Below are 17,766 nucleotides of genomic sequence, written 5' to 3' on the forward strand. Positions count from 1 at the left end.
ATAGAATCACTGACTGATTCAACCAAATATATGGTACCGTAATTCTATAATAGATACTATAATAGAAGCACATACTTGATACATTGATCATATAATTCAGATTGTCAGCAGTCATAGGGTGGCCATCATGACCATATATGATTTTGTGAGTATTCGTTTAAAGCTGTAATTGTAAAGATACCCACCTCTTAATATTGTGTGTATGAGCCATGCAATACTTAGATGCACAAATAATTCAATAAAGATGTTAATTTCTTCTGATATTGATAAAGATTGCCATTAGAGATATTTATTGTGTCTTTGATTAATAAAGTGCCTTGATATTCTCTGCCTCTAGATGGCAGTGCCACCTCTTTTCCTCTGTGAGTGCTTGGATGCTCATGGCCTCCGTCATCCACATACAGTACAATTACACACATCAAGAAACACCCACCCACACACACAGTGTTCATTCAAACTATCTCCAGCTAACTGTTTACATTTCTGACTAAGCGAAAGGCAGCATATAACATAAATACTTTGTGGAAAGTTACAATTAAGAATAATTAGTTGATACTCAGTCACAAGCACATCACTTAAGGGTGACTGAGCCTGACTCATTATTCAATTGATATTGTGAGTGTTCGCATGTGAATGTGCAAGCGCTGTCCTTACTGCGTTGTGTACACATGGTTGCCTCACAGCATGGCTATGAAAGATGGGATATGAGCTCACTTTTATGAATATAGAGTAAAACATAAAATACTGAAATGTAATCTTAGATACTGATGTAAAAGCTATTGATAATACTGTCTACTGTACCTATTTCCATACAGGCAGAGGTTAAAGAATTGCTATATAATATGCTGCACTGCAATTCCCTTATTCTTTTACTCAGTTTCCATTGTCACATCACAGAACAAACATCATTGGTCTTGTTCCATATACAGTATGTCTCTCAGATGACAGTTAAATAAATTATACATAAATGGATCATATTACATAAACTGGAATTGAGCCTTTGTGAATGAATGCCATATTCGGTTTCGGTTAAGATATGAATAGCATTTAGTGACCCAACTCATTTCAATTATTGCAGAAGAGAATCTCCACAAATTATTAGTATTTCCTTTCCTTGTCCCTGTCTTCAAGTGTACAGTCAATATTTCAATCAAAAATAGTGAGCAAGCTAAAAAAAAAAAGAAAGTCTTGCACTAAATAACTACTCCAATACATAGAAAGAACAGGACAGAAAATCAATTTATAAAGACAGTAGAATGTCCCCATTCATACTAAGCTCTCTTTGCTCACACTGGAGCCTCCTGTGAATAAAATCCACAGTCTTAGGTCCACTCTGTGCAGCAAACAGCAATGTCATTGGTCTTCACAAAATCCTCAGTGAACACACTTCTCCAGCTCTGCAGACATTCCAGAATGTTCGCTACGTCACTGTGAGTGTGCGCTTCTATCATTTACTCACAAAAGCGAACCGTGACGGGCTCTGTTTGTCCCTTTTCCCTCCCACAGCTCCATAACGATGAGTTAGTGTCACATGCTCGTTTCGCAAGGTGGAGATAGAGTGCCATCCAGAATGATGTGGTTCTCTACTCCAACACTCCCTGCAGTGACTTCCCCTCCTCCTCCTTCTCCTTCACCTCCTCCGTCCTCCACCCCTGCCACTTCCTGCGAGCAGTTGGGAGTGCTGGGTTTAGGTGACAAGGGACTAGCGCTGCTTGCCACCCTGTCCATGTGATTCCTCCCTGTATTGCTTAAGCTGGATGGCTGACCCTCGCCCTCTGAGCCCTTGGCTGCAGTCTCTCCTCCCAGGGAGCCCGGGGAAACAGGGGACATCAGAAGCCCAAATGGAGACTTTGCTTCCACTAGACTAGCACTGAGAGACTGTGGGGAACGGGACACCGTGTCTTCTGCCGTCCCCTGAGGCAGCCGGCCTTGTGCGCTGGATGGTGTTGACACCTTTGTCTCCTCCTGAGATTCAATGAAATTGACTTTCAAGGCCTTCGCCTTCTGGGGGTTGTTGCTTTTGATGGAACTGCGAATGCTCTCCACGGTCATGTCAAATGCCTGGTTATCCTCCCCCTGGGAAGTTGTGCCTCCACTGCCCCCTCTGCTGCCACCACTGTCTGGCTGGGTGGACACAAACTCATACAGCCCCTCCTTGATGATGGAGGATGGCTGAACATTCTCAGGGCCCCTGGCATCTATGGCGGAGATCTGGCTGAGGTCCAGTGGAGGTGGCCGCCTCTGCCCTCCAATGTTTGGTAGCAGGGAGCCCTTTTCCCCTTCGGTGAACTCAGCAATGCAGCTGGTGAAGCTGTCGGGGCTGGCTGTGTTCTTGATATCGGTGGAGGGTCTCTCCTTCTGTGGAACTCTGGAGCTACCGGTGACTATCGTCATCTCCAGCTCTTCTTCCAGCCTCTTGGCCTGCTCGTGAGAAGCCGCAGCTCCAACTTTCAGGGTCAGGCTGGAGGATGTGGTCATCTTGTTGTAGACGTCCTCCAGGCGTCGGGCGTTCAGGTGCTGGGGGCTGGCTCTGCTGGGGCTCAGCCGGATTGGAGAGCCCAGCTGGGCTACTTCCTGGTATCTGGGATGCAGAGTATGCGGGCTGCCTTCATTGGTCCCGTGCTTTTGGAAGTTCCACCTGCTGGGTGAGAGGTGGTTGTCGATGGGGTGTTTCTCCTCTCCCTTCTCCACCACCACATCCATCAGCTCCATGCTGCGGGCGAACGCGTCCTTCATGTTCATGGAGACGATGCTGCCGTTCCTCTTGGCCCTCTCCAGGGCCTCCCGCCTCTTGATGGCCTTCTCCTGCCTCTTCTGTTCACGGTAGAACTCGGAGAAGTTGTTGACGATGATGGGGATGGGCAGGGCGATCACCAGCACACCGGCAATGCAGCAGAGACCGCCCACTATCTTCCCTAACAAAGTCTGTGGATAGATGTCACCATAGCCTACTGTAGTCATGGTGATGGTTGCCCACCAGAAGGAGGCAGGGATGCTGGTGAACTTGGTGGCGTCTTCATCCTTCTCGGCAAAGAAGACCAGGCTGGAGAAGATCATGATGCCCATGGCCAGGAAGAGGATGAGCAAGCCCAGCTCGTTGTAGCTCCTCCGGAGGGTGAAGCCCAGAGACTGGAGCCCTGTGGAGTGACGGGCTAATTTGAGAATTCTCAGGATCCTCATGATCCGGAAGATCTGGACCACCCTCCGCACGTTCTGGAACTGCAGCACGCTCTTGTTGGACTCCGTAAGGAAGATGGTGACGTAGTAGGGCAGGATGGCCAGAAGGTCGATGACATTCAGGGGGCCCTTGATGAAGTTCCACTTGTTGGGGGAGGAGAGGCAGCGGAGGATGTACTCCATGGTGAACCAGGCGATGCACACGGCCTCTACGTGGGCCAGCTGGGGGTTGTCGTTGAACTGTCCAAACTCATCCACCACCTGGAGCTCAGGCAAAGTGTTGAGCGATAGCGCAATTGTAGACAGGATGATGAACGTGATGGAGAGGACGGCCAGAAACTGGAATAGAAATAAAAGAAATAAAAACAAATGTGTTATTTGTCATCTTGAATATGACCATAATCCCGCCATAGAAAATAAGTGTGTTTATGCATGTTGAGTGTTGTTGTGTCTACGTGTTGTGTGTAAGAGATATAAATAATCAATTTAGATTGATTGCACGGTTCTATTTTAAGGTCTATGCTTATACATAGTACAATACAGCCCAGTAAAGGTCCACACAACAAATTTGTCAGGACCACAGCATCCCACCAACAATGCTAGCAGTTGGTCAGACAAACGGTGTGCATGTGCACATGATGTAATATCAGATTAGCATTCCCTGATACAAAGGATTATCAACTTGAGGACGGAAATCTGTAATACGAATAAGATTACATCTTACTCAGGCAGTCCACCAAGTCATGTAATATTTCTCTGTGGTTGTGTGAGTTGAGAATGCAAACCATCTGAATGTGATAGTAGGTCCCAACTGATTTCTTCATATACCCGCTGTCCAGACATGGCACATAGGTAGGCTGTAAGGCTTTTTAAAATCAATTCCTGAACTAATATTATCTCAACAACACCTTTTAGTAATGACATATGTCTCTCATAGTTTGTACAACTTTATACTATAGGTGAAATGAATCACTGAATCTGAAAGGGGTAACACAAACACTCAAAAAAGTGTATATGTGGTTTTTTTTATTGTCATGGAAGTCCATTAGAGGACAGAAGCTGATCCACATTCACAAGTGTTGTTAAAAGTGCTGACTAACAGAACAATAACTGTATAAAAATAAATAAAACATGTATTGACTGAGATTCATTGACATAACCCTGAAGTAGGCACTGCATGCCAAAAGTTTGGTTCTGTTTTGAATGTATGGGAGCAAGTAGAGTTTGACTTTCACAGTTTTTTGTTGTTTTTCTGACAAACTTATTCAAGGGCACAAGTGACGTTCCCTATATTTAAATTCCCTTATATTTACACTATAACCTTCTACATCCTATCCCAGTTAATTTTAGATGAATGATGAATTCCAACCTTTCCCTCTCCTCCGTTCTTCCCCTCTTTATAACCTTTCCTTGCTACCTCTCTCTCTCTCTCTCTCTCTCTCTCTCTCTCTCTCTCTCTCTCTCTCTCTCTCTCCGCTAACCCCGCCCCCCCCCCCCCCCTCCATCTCTCTGTGTCTCTCCTGGCTCCACCTGTCCCGGAAATGACGTGGACATACTCGCAGCACTCACTTAATCACAGCAGCGGAGGAGAATTAACCCTAAGTAACAGTCGATTCGTTCACTAAAATAGACCACTCCCAGTCCCCACACACTGTGTGACAGAAGGCGGAAGTGCAGCCTTTCTGCCACCACTGGCACCTGAGGTTTACTGGGAAGTTATGTGATAAATCTACTTCTGGCTCTTTAGTTCAAAGGATTAAAAGGTATTTCCTGTTGGTGCTCTTTATTTTTGGGCAGTAGTTCCAGATAACATGGGCAAGATTTTCTGGTCAAGACAGTTTGTTACTTAACTCTTCCAGAGGATGCATAGGTCCTGTGCTGAACCTGAGATTAATCTCATAATAAAACTGCTGGTGCATGAGGACTGATTTGTTCTCAAACTAATAAATGCTGCATTCTTCTGTGTGGAGAGAAAAGGAAGAGGGCTCCCAGAGCAGTGACCAATGAGAAGGTGTGATGACTCTGACTATATGGGACTTTAGTGACACATGATCAGTTTCACTCCCAACAATCCCTTTACCTGCCCGCCTGATTCCTCATGACCCAATAAAAATACAGTGAAATAGCTCTCGTTATTTTTCCAAAGACATTAATATATTATCAAACCCATTAAGGCAGTAAGTACTAGCTTAACATCCTGGATTGTACATGACTTTCAACAAACAACCTGGTTTCATAATGACACCAGACAGAACTATATGCAGGCTCACTAATCGTATGATTACTGTGAACACCATCAAAATGATACGAACAATCTCCTATGAACAATATCTTATCCATGTCAAATTTTCAAAAGTTGATGTATAGAATTACATGTTGAATAAAGATGTATCAGGTTATTGGTTGATTCTTCCTGTTGGGGAAAGAATGAGTAACTACTTCTAACCTTTCTCTATCCTTACTATAGATAGCAACCAAATCCTATTACAATTATCCTGAAATGTCCTCACGCAGAGACAAGACAACGCAAGCACATGGTCAGGTCTCTATACTTATACCTTACAGAACTGGACCATGGTTAAGTCCTCATACAGTAAATGGATCACCTCCCCCTTTCACTATTAGGTAAATATTTTATTTGAATGGGATATGTTTTTATCAAGGTGCACACAGGGTTATTTGGTGTCCAGAAAGGTAGTTGGTGTTCCTTGCCTGCAGCTGCCACGTGATAGGGCGACAACCGTCAGCACTTGTTCTGCCAACTTCTCTAAGAAAGCCTCCTGCCATGAGGAGCCAGGAGCTAAGTACCCATAATGCATCACTACGCAACACACCTCACCTCACCTCATCCTTACATCTACTCTGGCAGAGGCCTCATGTAGGCATGTGGGGTGGTACTCAAATGTGTCCTCCAAACCGTGGACATACTTAAGGTGCGCTTGATTTCTGTGGAATGTTGAGGCAACCCAAGCAGAAATAAGAGACCAACAAGAGACCAAGTCTTGTAAAGTGATCTAAATGTGCATGTAACTGTAGCCTTCATGAAGTTATCAAATCTCAGCCCTGAAGGAACACAGGAGGAAAGCGGAAGTCTAAATAATATAATTAGAATACAGAATCTGCTGACAATGTAGAAGGACATGAAACTACACTGACTAATTAAAATGACTGTTTAGACTAGTTGCAAGCAGTGTCCCAAGCTAACCTAACCCTTACTGTGACCCTAGCAAAAATCCAATTAGCTCAGTGAAAATAAACCTTCAAAATTCCTACATAATACACACATCAGACTGAGCTGTATTTACAATGTTTTAGACTCTAATAAAATATGTCGATTTCAGATTAAAAACAACAACATCCAATCACTGGTGGTGGGAGCTGTATTAATACAGATAGATGATATTCTAAACGTTCTAATTCTAACGCCAACTTAATGGGGTTTGGTTGTTACAGGTACCAGGTTATGTGTTTGTGTCTAAGCAGGACAGCTGAGCAGAAGGAGCCGAGCTAGCAGAGGAGAAATAAGAGGACAAAGTCATTAGCGCAGCCTCGGTGGCCATCGCGTGATGGAAGGATTGTCTCAGCCAAAGGCAGGATGAAACCTCCGTCTGGCCACTTGTATCTACATCGTGGCTGAGGTTGAGTCAAAGGTCACCACAACACACTATGCGGTCTGACCGACGACACCGGAAGAGAGATTGCGACATGTTCCCCGTGTTCTCAGGGAATGGGAACACGAGGGAGCCTCCTTGAGGTGGGCAGAGTAGGACCGTCGTGTTTTAGATTTCTGTTGCTAGAATTAGTGTGGTGCAGAAGTATCGCTGTTAAAAGGTTCGACCTTGACTTGGCACCTGGGAGCTGAGGCCACTGTAAATCCTCTGACATTCAAGCTGCTTTAGAACATGGAGAGTACAAGACCTACTTTACGTCATGAAAGCCTTTGGTGAACTGGCCTTGTGGGGACAGGTAGATTGCTAAAGAATGAAAATTGAAAGCTTTTACTGACTAGCTATAAAACCTTTTAACATTTCATGGATACAAAGAACGACAAGCAATCAACTGACATGACATGACATGATCGTTACAAGTAAAGTTCCTCGTAAAAAATAAAATAAAATAAACGAACAGGCTACAATGACAATATTTTAGCATTCATGGCACGGATATAATCTTGCAGCTTTTGTCCTTAATAAAGAACGACATAACTGTGTGCCTTGCGTGTGCCTTGCGTGTGCCTTGCGTGTGTGTGAGAGCCAGGTAGACAGGCCAACGTGGTTCTAGGAGCGACAGAGTGTGTGTGGGGGTGGTGGAGCAAGGATTAGCTGCCTGGCCTTATCTTTAGATCTGCACAAACGTGATTACATGAGCCATGATGGGGATATAGAGAGAAATAGACAAGGTGCTGTGTCTGTGCCAGGGTCAGAGCATGCGTGGAAACAGGGAGACAGAAGGGAGGAAAGGTGGAGGGGCGGACGACACAGGAAGACAGGATCCGCTAACATCCTTGAGATGGAAGGGCCCTCCTCATATGGAATGAACATCAAGATAGTTGGATGTAGAGGTCTCACCATCATATGGGTTTGGTGCTCTAAGTGTATAAAGTTACTCTCTTTGATAAAACACACCAAGAATGTGTGATATGTAAATATTCTAAAACGTTGCGTCCTGCTTGGCAGTTGTTGCTGTTATAATGTGGTGCTCCAGTCATAACAGAATATCTCATTCTTTTAATATGTAAAGAAGAGGCTTGTACACAGTCTTTTAGAAATGGGCCCGATGTCAGTCCTAAATATTTATGGTGGTTTATGATGAAAAGGTAAACAGAAGACAAAATATGTATGCCTTGTAAGTCTTACAGTATATACAATACATGTGATTTACAGATTTGTAAATTCTATTAACATTTCAATCTTACACTTCGGCTGCAGAAACTGTACTCACTGACATAATCCTAAAAGTGCCCAGGTGTTTGTTCCAGTACAGTTAGACGCATGCCAAAACCCTCATTAAGCTTCAGGTGGAACACAGCTCAGTTTCCAGGTAAACAGCCTTATACTGTATAAACAGCCACATGTAATGAAGCTTACACAAATATGTAATCTTTTTATATCAATATCTGAATTACACATAAAAACTTTATTTTTCCTTGAGTCGAAAGGGTTACTTCTTTGAAATTGACATTATTTTGTACCACTTCAGATTTTATTTTGTATTTTTGGCTATAGTAATCTATGTGAAGTCCTTGTCCACAACATTGGATAGAGAATTTGATGTCAAATCAAATCATTAAAAGAATGTCCAGATAAGAAAAGTATATTCATTTTCAAACTAAATGCCAATCAATAGGGCAAAACTCTCCAAGTATAGAGTTTGTGATATACTGTGCATTGACATTGACCTCATGCACAATGGAGTGCTACAATGTCAGCCAGGTGAGGGCCAGGGTTTGTTTGCCTGACAGAGTTCTGTGATAGTTGCTCCTACCACCAGCATGTTCTCTCTCTGAAACATGCATAGTGAATCATTACTGTCGCAAATGCCGTTCTTAAGGTTCTACTGTATGTGACACAAAGATGGAGTGAGAAACACTGTGCGTGAAGCTTGTTTTCCGTCCTAGTGGTGCATTTAAGTCAACCTAAAGAGTGCCAAGCGGAAACCCTTTTCTTAAGTGGCAAATTGTGCCAAATTGTGCAGTCCCAAGACTTGACAATGATACAATGTTTCTAGTACAAACTACATTTGCTATCACTGACCTGTAGTGTGCATTCTTTGTAACATCTGGCCAGCCTAGAGGTAAGAAGATTAATTGAGAGATGTAGATTTATGCTAGTAAGCCGTAATGTCTCCCCTTTTCTCCTGCTGTTCTGGTGCTTGTGACTAAACTTAACAAAGGCTCCAGGAAACAACCTGACAAACAAAGACAACAACAGTGTTCCAGAGAAGACTGTTCATTCAGTAGATGCCAATCTGGCTAAACACAGGGATTAAATTGCAGAATATAATCTGCATCAGTCAGAGTCCTGGAAAGGAGCACGTTGAAGACTGGAGCTGTGTCTGTGTGTGTGTGTGTGTGTGTGTGTGTGTGTGTGTGTGTGTGTGTGTGTGTGTGTGTGTGTCTGTGTGTGTGTGTGGGGCGGGGGGTAGTCTCACAAAAGGCAAAATGGAAGATGACATCTCCATTAGTGGCATCAGTTTGGCATGTACAGTATAACTGTTTAATAACTGGGATTTAAATCTGTCAAGTTCGAGTAAATCAGATTATGGAAATCTTTTTGTAAAATTGACTACCGTGGGGTTTATGTATTGTAGCTTTCATCTTAACAGGGTACCAATTCAGATCTCAATTGTGTTTTAACTGCAGGGTAATAACATTCTTATCAAATGAGCTAAAAGGTTTAGCTCTTTAAAGATCCAATTTAACTAAAGTAAGTACCGAGGTGCATTCATTCTACACAGCAGACAGGTTTATTTCTGATTTAACAACTTGTTGAAAACAGAATAACTGCAAATTGCTTCAAATAGAAGCCGGCCTCATATAGTATAAACCACCATTTCTCCCCGATAAGATTTAAAAGTACATGAGGACACCACATAGAGGATGAGGAGGGGAGGAAGGATGAAGGCTAGACTATTTCTAGAGGAAGTTATCACTGCAGCAGAGTGCCTGGGAGGGGGGAAACCGACCCAGCGGAGAAACCCAAGACCGTCTTGATCAATATCCCAGGATATTTATGGAAAAGGGACACAGGATCTATTGGATTGTTGGTGTTTTCACAGGGCTAATGTATTTGAAGCCAACCTTCCACATTCGTCAAAAAGCTTGTGCTGAGTAAGGAACACAGTGGCAGTTCACTGTCCTTTGTACTGCTACATCAACTGAAATGATGGTTAAAACACTAGACAAGACCATGGCTAATACAGTATCGGCTGGGTCTCACAAATTGACGAGAGTCGAGATCAAACACACACTGGACACAGCAGTGAGAAGCTGGGATGGATATGCAACAGTATAGTTGGATTGGTAATAGTCAGAGTGTGTGGGTTTGGTCAAATGCTGATGGTCAAAGGTTGATTATGCATGTCATGCATGCAACCTTTTTGCAAAGATTCTCACTGACGTTTGAGTCAGCCGTTTTCATTACCCGTTTTCATTACCATTTCATTAAATTCAAACCCCAAGTGAAGTAGAAAGCTCTTGATAACAACCTTGCAGATTCTCAACCAAAGCTTTCAAAGCTTATCTCCATAACAGACAACATGCAATTACAGTCCAAAGGGTTTTCATTATGTCAGTCTCTGGTTGCTCCAGCTATTGTCTTCAACTTCGAGGGAAGAGGCAAAAGACCTTGACTATAGTAATTAGTCAGAAACATGCACTTAATTGGGCATCCAGACACACAGGCCAATTACAGACTAGTAATTAGTAACATGTGTGTCCATGTGACGTGATATTTATGCATGAGGAGTGGGCAACACTGTTACTTAACTCATAGTGAGTGAATATATAACAAAACACAGCCTATCCACATAGACCACTGTGTACCTCATACATATTTACACCGATCGAGCAAGAATAGCCTAACAATCTCTGGAGCCAACCTACTGATCACCCTGCCAGCCACAGTGGCATGTCTGCCATGTTTACACACAGCCAGGAGAGAGTTTGAGCTGAGTGCAGCCTAAACAAATCAAATCTTATCTCCATCCAGCACATCTTATCGCCCACAACTCTTATCGCCTGCAAACCATGCAACAAAATACCTCCACAAAACTTAACTAACAATTCATAAAAAACCAAGGTCAATCTTTAGAAAATGTTAATGAGCTTTACACAAGTTGCTCACCATGGTAACAAAGTTGTATTTTTGTATGATGATTTGGTGATTTCTACATTTTCGACGCATTGGTTGGTTTGGTTTCTTACAACAAGTGGCCCAGGGACACACTTAAGTTCCCAACATCACTAGATCAACTGACCATATCAATCAATATTTCCCTTTGCAGACAAAGATCAACTTAAAGCAAAGTGTAAACCTGTGATGGGACATTGTATGGAGTGATGGTGACAGCCAGTTTCACCCAAGAGCAACATAGATGATTTAGCCCTGCACTATAGACACTTCAGATAGAGGCTAGGCCATAATGGAATGAAACGCTCTCTGTGTTGCCATAAATCTAGGGGGGAAAAGGCAAAGTCATTATTTTAAAGGTTTAAACAGCAGTTAATGAAAAATAAGAGTGGCTGATGGTCGCTCATGTGTTGAATCTTAACAACTTCCTAAACATAATGTGGAGAGCAAGGGATGAAACCCAACAGATTCATATCTAATGGAAATACTGGATAATGTGCTCTGACACACAGAATCTGAACACATGTCTTCCCTGGAGATGGAAATGAACAACAATCTTATTTACCATCAAGTTATGTCTGGGCTAGGACTTGGGCACAGAGAGGAGGTGGAGAAAAGGGGCATGCAGAGGAGATGGAAAGGAGGAAGAGACACCGATATGTATTACTATTATGACAGGGGAGCATAATATTGTGCTACGTGGAACCCTGTGACATCATTTTCCTGCTTGGCCCTTTGCTATGGCTGCCAGGATATGAGCGGAGGGAGATTCTGCTGCAATGGCACACTCCCTGCCAAGACACGACATCTCCACTCCTATATATCAATAACAGCATAACATCCCTAGAATAATCATAATCCAGCCCTGCCTATGAATTTTGTCCTTCGACTGCCAAAGATCTTAGCAGCAATTTGAGACGATTGCCTTGATGAGCTGGATCTCCTTGTCACGATTGTTCCTCTTGTTAGAACCTAGTAATGAGGACACAATTAAAACCTGTACTGTCTGAACAACCTCTATCAATCTATCTAATTATCTATCTACTTATCTATCTATCATGGACCTGATTGCCTTGTCTTGAATTTGAGTGACTAGTGATTTTTATTTTTTGCCAAGTCAAGTCTGAAGTTGCCAAATTGACTTTACTTGAATAAGTCTAATAAAGCTTACAAGTTAGTACTTTAAATACACATGTGACTGCTTCCTGGAAACCAACCAACCAACCCAACCAACCCAACGCCATTAACAGAAATGAAACCAACCCCCAAGTAAAACTCCAGCCAAATACAGTTCCCTAGCATTTCCATGACCTTTCCTCCTTCACACCCTCCACATCCCGGCCTCCTCCACCTCCCTAACCCCTTCCTGTGGACCTAGCACAGGGCCAGACGGTGTGCAGGCTGAGCCTGCAGCCTTCGCAACAGTCTATTTGCAGAAGCAGACTGGGGAAAAGCCCCAAAGGAGATTAAGTCTCACTCCCAGAGTCCCATCACTCCCTACAGCACTGTGCTGTGGCAGTCCAGACCTAAGGGGGACTCTATTCATATCTACCAAGGCAGTTGTTGGGCTTTTTGTTCCTGCACATCACAGGGTGTTTAACACAGTTATGAGTTGTTTTTTTTAAGAGGGGGGACATTTTTACAGTAAGACGGCAAAATGTTGGAAGTGGATCGTTTTTCTTTCTTTTTTCTATTTTACAGAGGTGGAAGAAAACATTTATTTAGTTCTTACATTATTTTAAAATATATTTTCACAAATATATACAACAAAATATGTTCTGCCCTAAATAATTACATGTACCCTACATTGACCAAAATGAGTAACTGTTATAATTGACAGCCCAAATCTGGTGAATGTGTGAGGTAACATAATTGATTTTCCATATTTCTCAGCGCTAGCCAATGATATCATTATTGTCTGTAGTGGGGAAGCTTTGTCACTATACTGCTGCGCTGAGTGCTGACTCACCAAAATATGATTGACTGGCAGCCAAACGCACATAACTACCTACAGCAGCCTGTGTGCCTTCATTGTGACAGCCAGCAAGCGCACCCCTGCTGCTGCCCCCGCCTCTCCACTTACCTAAGCTTATGTCACACCTAGGGGGACACAAGAGGTAATGCAAGCTAGCTAACCACCTAGCTCCAGACTGCCTTTTGCTTTTCCATAGGACCGGGTGTCCTTTCCTAGGGCCAAAGGGGAGGCAGGGCTCCAGGATTACTCCTGCTTTAAGTACTCCTTAAGCTCCATGTGCCAACCCCCCTTACCCCTATCTTGGAGGCCATTGGCAGCTTAGCGCAAGGGAGGGGTGAGGAGGGCACTCTCATCCTTCTCTACAAATCACCCTTCTAATTTCACAAAGTGTAACCCTTTGCCTGAGTCTTGTCTTGGATTTGAACAAACTGACACTCATTAAAGAGAGAGGATCCCCGAAAGTCCTTTTTTTTTAAACTGAACGCAAACATTGAATAATCCAATGATGATCCAAGCTAATACCGCCCTCACCTGTAAGGCAGCCCAAGCATGTATAACTCCCCCCCCCACACACACACACACACACATGCCACAAGTTAAAGATAAAAGAGCTATAGGACGCACAATATTGGACATTGGCGACAGAGTTTTATGAATGGAACATGGCCACAGACAAGTCACACCGTGGTGTACTACAGTAGGTTGTCTGGGTGGTCTGTCAGTTTGGTGAGGCGCATAACAGAAAACCACCAGCATGTCTGTGTGGTCAGGAGCTTCAGGAGGAACTGCCTCATGACCATGTGTCTAGCTATATCCTTCTTCCTCTCTCTCCTCTCACACCTTTTCCAGAGTTTCCATGCTTCCTTCTATGGTCTGTTAGTTGATGCTTACTCCTCCATCTAGGGCCAATGTGGAGTTTTGGCTACATGCTTCGGTTTATATATGCGTTGGAATTGAAGCCACAACCTAGATGTACAGACACCATATGCTCCTTCTCATAACTGTTGTGATCTGCTTGGGAGATTTGCCCTTCTATCCTGAGAACTTGAGAATCAGTGTTAATGGTAGTCACAATACATAAAATGTATTACAGCTCTACTGAAAATGTATGAAGAGTTCATTACAATAAACAGTTTTGATTATCTTTATATTCTAGAAGCAACCACATAATTCCTTAGAGAGCACCCCATTTTTCTGACAGATTAATTCTGGTAAGAGAAAAGGCAGATAAAAGTCTAAACTTGAAATAACATAGTAATGGTCTGATTGACTGATTTCCTTTGCAGAGTTCTATGAAGCACACAAGGTTCCGTTGGCTGACCAATAGGAGTTTCAGAGCAGGCAATATTTTACTCTGACTTGCTGCAAAACAGCATTCAAGGTCTATATCTTTTAACACCAACAATAAATCTCACACCTCTATGGATCTAACCTACATTCAATTGAACTATAAAGCTAATAGTTGTTTACTCATCTAAGAACCTCTGCTAGATGAAATAAACTTCAGAATTCAAAATAATCAGTACCTGTTGCAATGTAAGTCTTTATATTTGTATGGCCAGGTAAGTAAGGCCTTTACAGTACTGAGCATCATGGGAAACATTCTAACCATAATCACCCGGCCTCTCTGTCTCTTATCTGATTACTTCATAGGTTAAAGAGGATTAGGTTCCCCATGCCACAGCATTCTTCCTCCATTGTTTTGACCAAGATGGAGATGGCAAGGAGAAAGGGAAAAAGCAAGAGGTGATTCAGACAATAGATCTGTGGCCAGGATAAACAATGTACCATACAAAGGACATATTTATGACGAAAGCTAGATATATGGATCGTTATGATGAGCAATAAAATCAATAAACTGTGCATTTGGCTATATCACCCTTTAAATCAGTAGCGTTTGAAAATTGGTAGAAGAAAGTGTGAAGTCTGTATAGGGTGGTGAATGTGCTTCAGGCCTCCCTATAGAATACTGCAACCACTTACAAAGTATTATGCCAGGAAAGCACACTCTTGATCATAAATTCACAAATGGGTCCAATTACATTTATGTGCAGCTAAAGTGATAATATTGGTAGGGAGAAAGTGAAAACATCAGTAGACAGTCGGCTGGATTGAAAGGAGTTTTTGACACTTTGAAAGGCTTTCATAGTGCACGTTCCCAAAAGTATTCCGGTCTATCAACATAGCCAGGCCTATGCTACTACAGTAAGCATACGTATGTCTCATCTACCTAGTCTTCATGTCTGGGGCATACTCTGGTATGCCTGATTGAATGTTTGAGTGTTATTCAGTTTGGTGAAATTCCACCTGGCCTTGATAAGAGCTATCAGGGCAGAAAGGGCATTAACCTCATGTCAACCTTAAATCCCCTCCTGGACATGACACCATTTGACATGACTGAAGACCATATAAGACCGTTTACAGTTTGTATGTGTCGTTTGAAAGACTATAAACAAATGGATTTCCCTGTTTATAACAGCCTGCAGGCTAGCCAGGGCCGCTGGGCTGGGCTGGGCCACTGGGTGTGTCTGTTTCCAAACCTGCAGGCTGAAGGCCCAACTCCAGGTGGCCCAGGAGACCAAAACAAACACACCCAGTGTCCTTACCTTGGCGGCAAGAGAGGAGCTGGGTTTCTCCAGGAGGTCCCAGAGCTTCTGTCTCTTGTCCGGGCAGCAGCCGTGTTCCTCCTCTACTCCGTCCTTCTCCCTGAGGGACTCCGCCTCCCTCCTCAGCTCCTCGTTCATCTGCTCCTTCTTCTGGTGGTAGCGCGCCTGGCAGCACGACTCCAGGTAGATCTCGTCGATGCCCCAGTAGTCCAGCTCCTGGCCGAACGACAGCGCGCACATCTCCTCCATCATGTGCAGCTTGCCCGTGCGGTAGAAGTTGAGGATGGAGGAGAACGCTCCTGGGTGGCGGTCGAAGAAGTACTCGTTGTCGTTGAGGCTGTAGTCGTCGCAGATCTCCATTAAGGACTCGTGGGTGTTGCAGTCTCTGAGCCGGCCCAGGCGGGTCCTGGGGAGCCGATCCAGGGTCCGCCACAGGACCTCGTGGACCAGACCGCCCACATTGATCCGGACCCTCCTTGACCGGGCTTTGGTGCGGATGATGTCAATGGGCTCAGGCGGGAGGGAACCTCCAGGCCTCTGGTTGGGTTTGGTGATGCCATAGGTCATCCGATCAGTCATGGTGGTGAGATCAGTGTGCTGGGGTCACAGCAGTTCAGGTTTGATCTGAGGAGGCAACTTCTGATGCACCCTGGGATTGGAATGGGCACCAACGCTGTCTGCTCAGAAAACGTTCAATGATTGGTCCATGGCTGAAGGTAGAGAGGGATAAAAAGAAGTAGCCCAAGGATCATTTAAAATAAGGAGCAATTGTACCGTTTTCTCCTGCATTCCAATATATTTTACAAGGCACACAGATGATTAGGACAATTTCTTAAGTTAGTTTCTTAAAGTGAACTAAGAGTCTCTAAAGACTTGACTTTTTCAAGACTGTCCAACAGCTAACTTAATAGGCCAACACTTCTTTTATTGTGAAAGTAGTCTGCTCTCATTTTTCTTTCAAATGTTACAATCAGGATGGTTGAAAAACTGAGGGAAACATATATGGATTACAGCCACAAACAGCTGACAACTAATCCTCCAGAGGACACATTAATTTAAAATTATCAAGGAAATGAAGACCAACACTAAAACATTTACATTCAATTAAGTTTCTTTTTACTCCTACTGTAGGTCTTCAACTGGAGAACTATTAAAGAGCTTTGAATTGGCGTAAAGAGGCTTTCATGTGATTGTGTAATTGGGAGGGCCTACAAATCCTGGTAGAAGTACAGTCCACTGAAGGCTACCTGGGATAATTATAGCTGCTCTAACTAGTCTAGGACACCGTAGGACACACGTCAGTAGCCTATCAGCCTGGGTACGTCACTATGAGAGTAAATCAGACCCAAATCAATGTTCATTTAGACTTTCTTTCATTCTTTCAATTCCCCAAATGTGAACTTTTTTAAGTGCCTGTGGCATCACTGGTGTTGTCAAACTATGTTTTCAAGTTTCTTCCATACCTACCTAAAGAAGATTAGTTATAATCCAGAATACAACTGTCATATCGACACATTCCATTCAAAGTTTATAAAATAATTCTGTACTTTACCTGTACATAGAACTCTACTTTAGAGAGGAACTCTTCTCTTTTTGTATGGATTACACAGGTTGATTTTGTGCGATTAGGCTTCCTTCCCATCCGATTCCGTCTTCAAGCCGCCTGTGATTATGGTGGATGGGTATGTCCACATCTTCTGCTTGAAAATAATCGGAATTAAACATACTAGAAATATCTCCCTCGTGATAAAATTGCACTACTCGGAGTAGTTAAACTGCAGATTGCGTACTCCATGAGCGTTAGTCTAGAGTTAGGAAGGGAGCCTTCGGTTGTCGAACATGAAAAAATAAATGGATGAGCGCGCCGTAAGGCTACTGTAGCCTATCTGCATAGCAAGACACAGGAACAACTGAGAGGAGGGGAGCTTTCCTGCCCGCTGGCTGCCACAGCCCGGAGGTGAAACCTAATTGGATTGAGCTGTACATCACCAAGGACAGGTTCAGATCAAGTGGAGCGCACGAGCACTCCAACTATATCAACTAAATGCGCGAGACCTGTGTAGAACTCAATGAGACCTCGGAGGAAGTTAAATGAAGACTTTAATTCGTTATAAGGCAAATACACTGTGTAAAACGGAGGAAACTGTAGCTGCAATTA

The 17,766-nt window shown here is 43.4% G+C and overlaps 1 protein-coding gene across 1 annotated transcript; it reads right to left on the reverse strand.

The window, feature by feature from the left end:
• Window positions 1–1,527: 1,527 nt before the first annotated feature.
• Window positions 1,528–16,187, reverse strand: kcnb2a (potassium voltage-gated channel subfamily B member 2a). The gene is made up of 2 exons (XM_067252664.1): window positions 15,609–16,187; window positions 1,528–3,516 (listed from the first exon to the last, which is right to left on the reverse strand). The coding sequence occupies exons 1-2, from the start codon at window positions 16,185–16,187 to the stop codon at window positions 1,528–1,530; spliced, it is 2,568 nt and encodes an 855-aa protein (XP_067108765.1).
• Between the last annotated feature and the right edge of the window lie 1,579 nt (window positions 16,188–17,766).

Source organism: Osmerus mordax, chromosome 16 (genome assembly GCF_038355195.1).
Source record: "Osmerus mordax isolate fOsmMor3 chromosome 16, fOsmMor3.pri, whole genome shotgun sequence".
Taxonomy (NCBI): domain Eukaryota; kingdom Metazoa; phylum Chordata; class Actinopteri; order Osmeriformes; family Osmeridae; genus Osmerus; species Osmerus mordax.

Bases quoted from the DNA above. Each gene is read 5' to 3' on its own strand.
- kcnb2a (XM_067252664.1), bottom strand. From the start codon at position 16,187: ATGACTGATCGGATGACCTATGGCATCACCAAACCCAACCAGAGGCCT. The intron at 3,517-15,608 runs GTAAGGACACTG...TTTCTATTCCAG, and splicing joins GCTCCTCTCTTGCCGCCAAG to TTTCTGGCCGTCCTCTCCAT.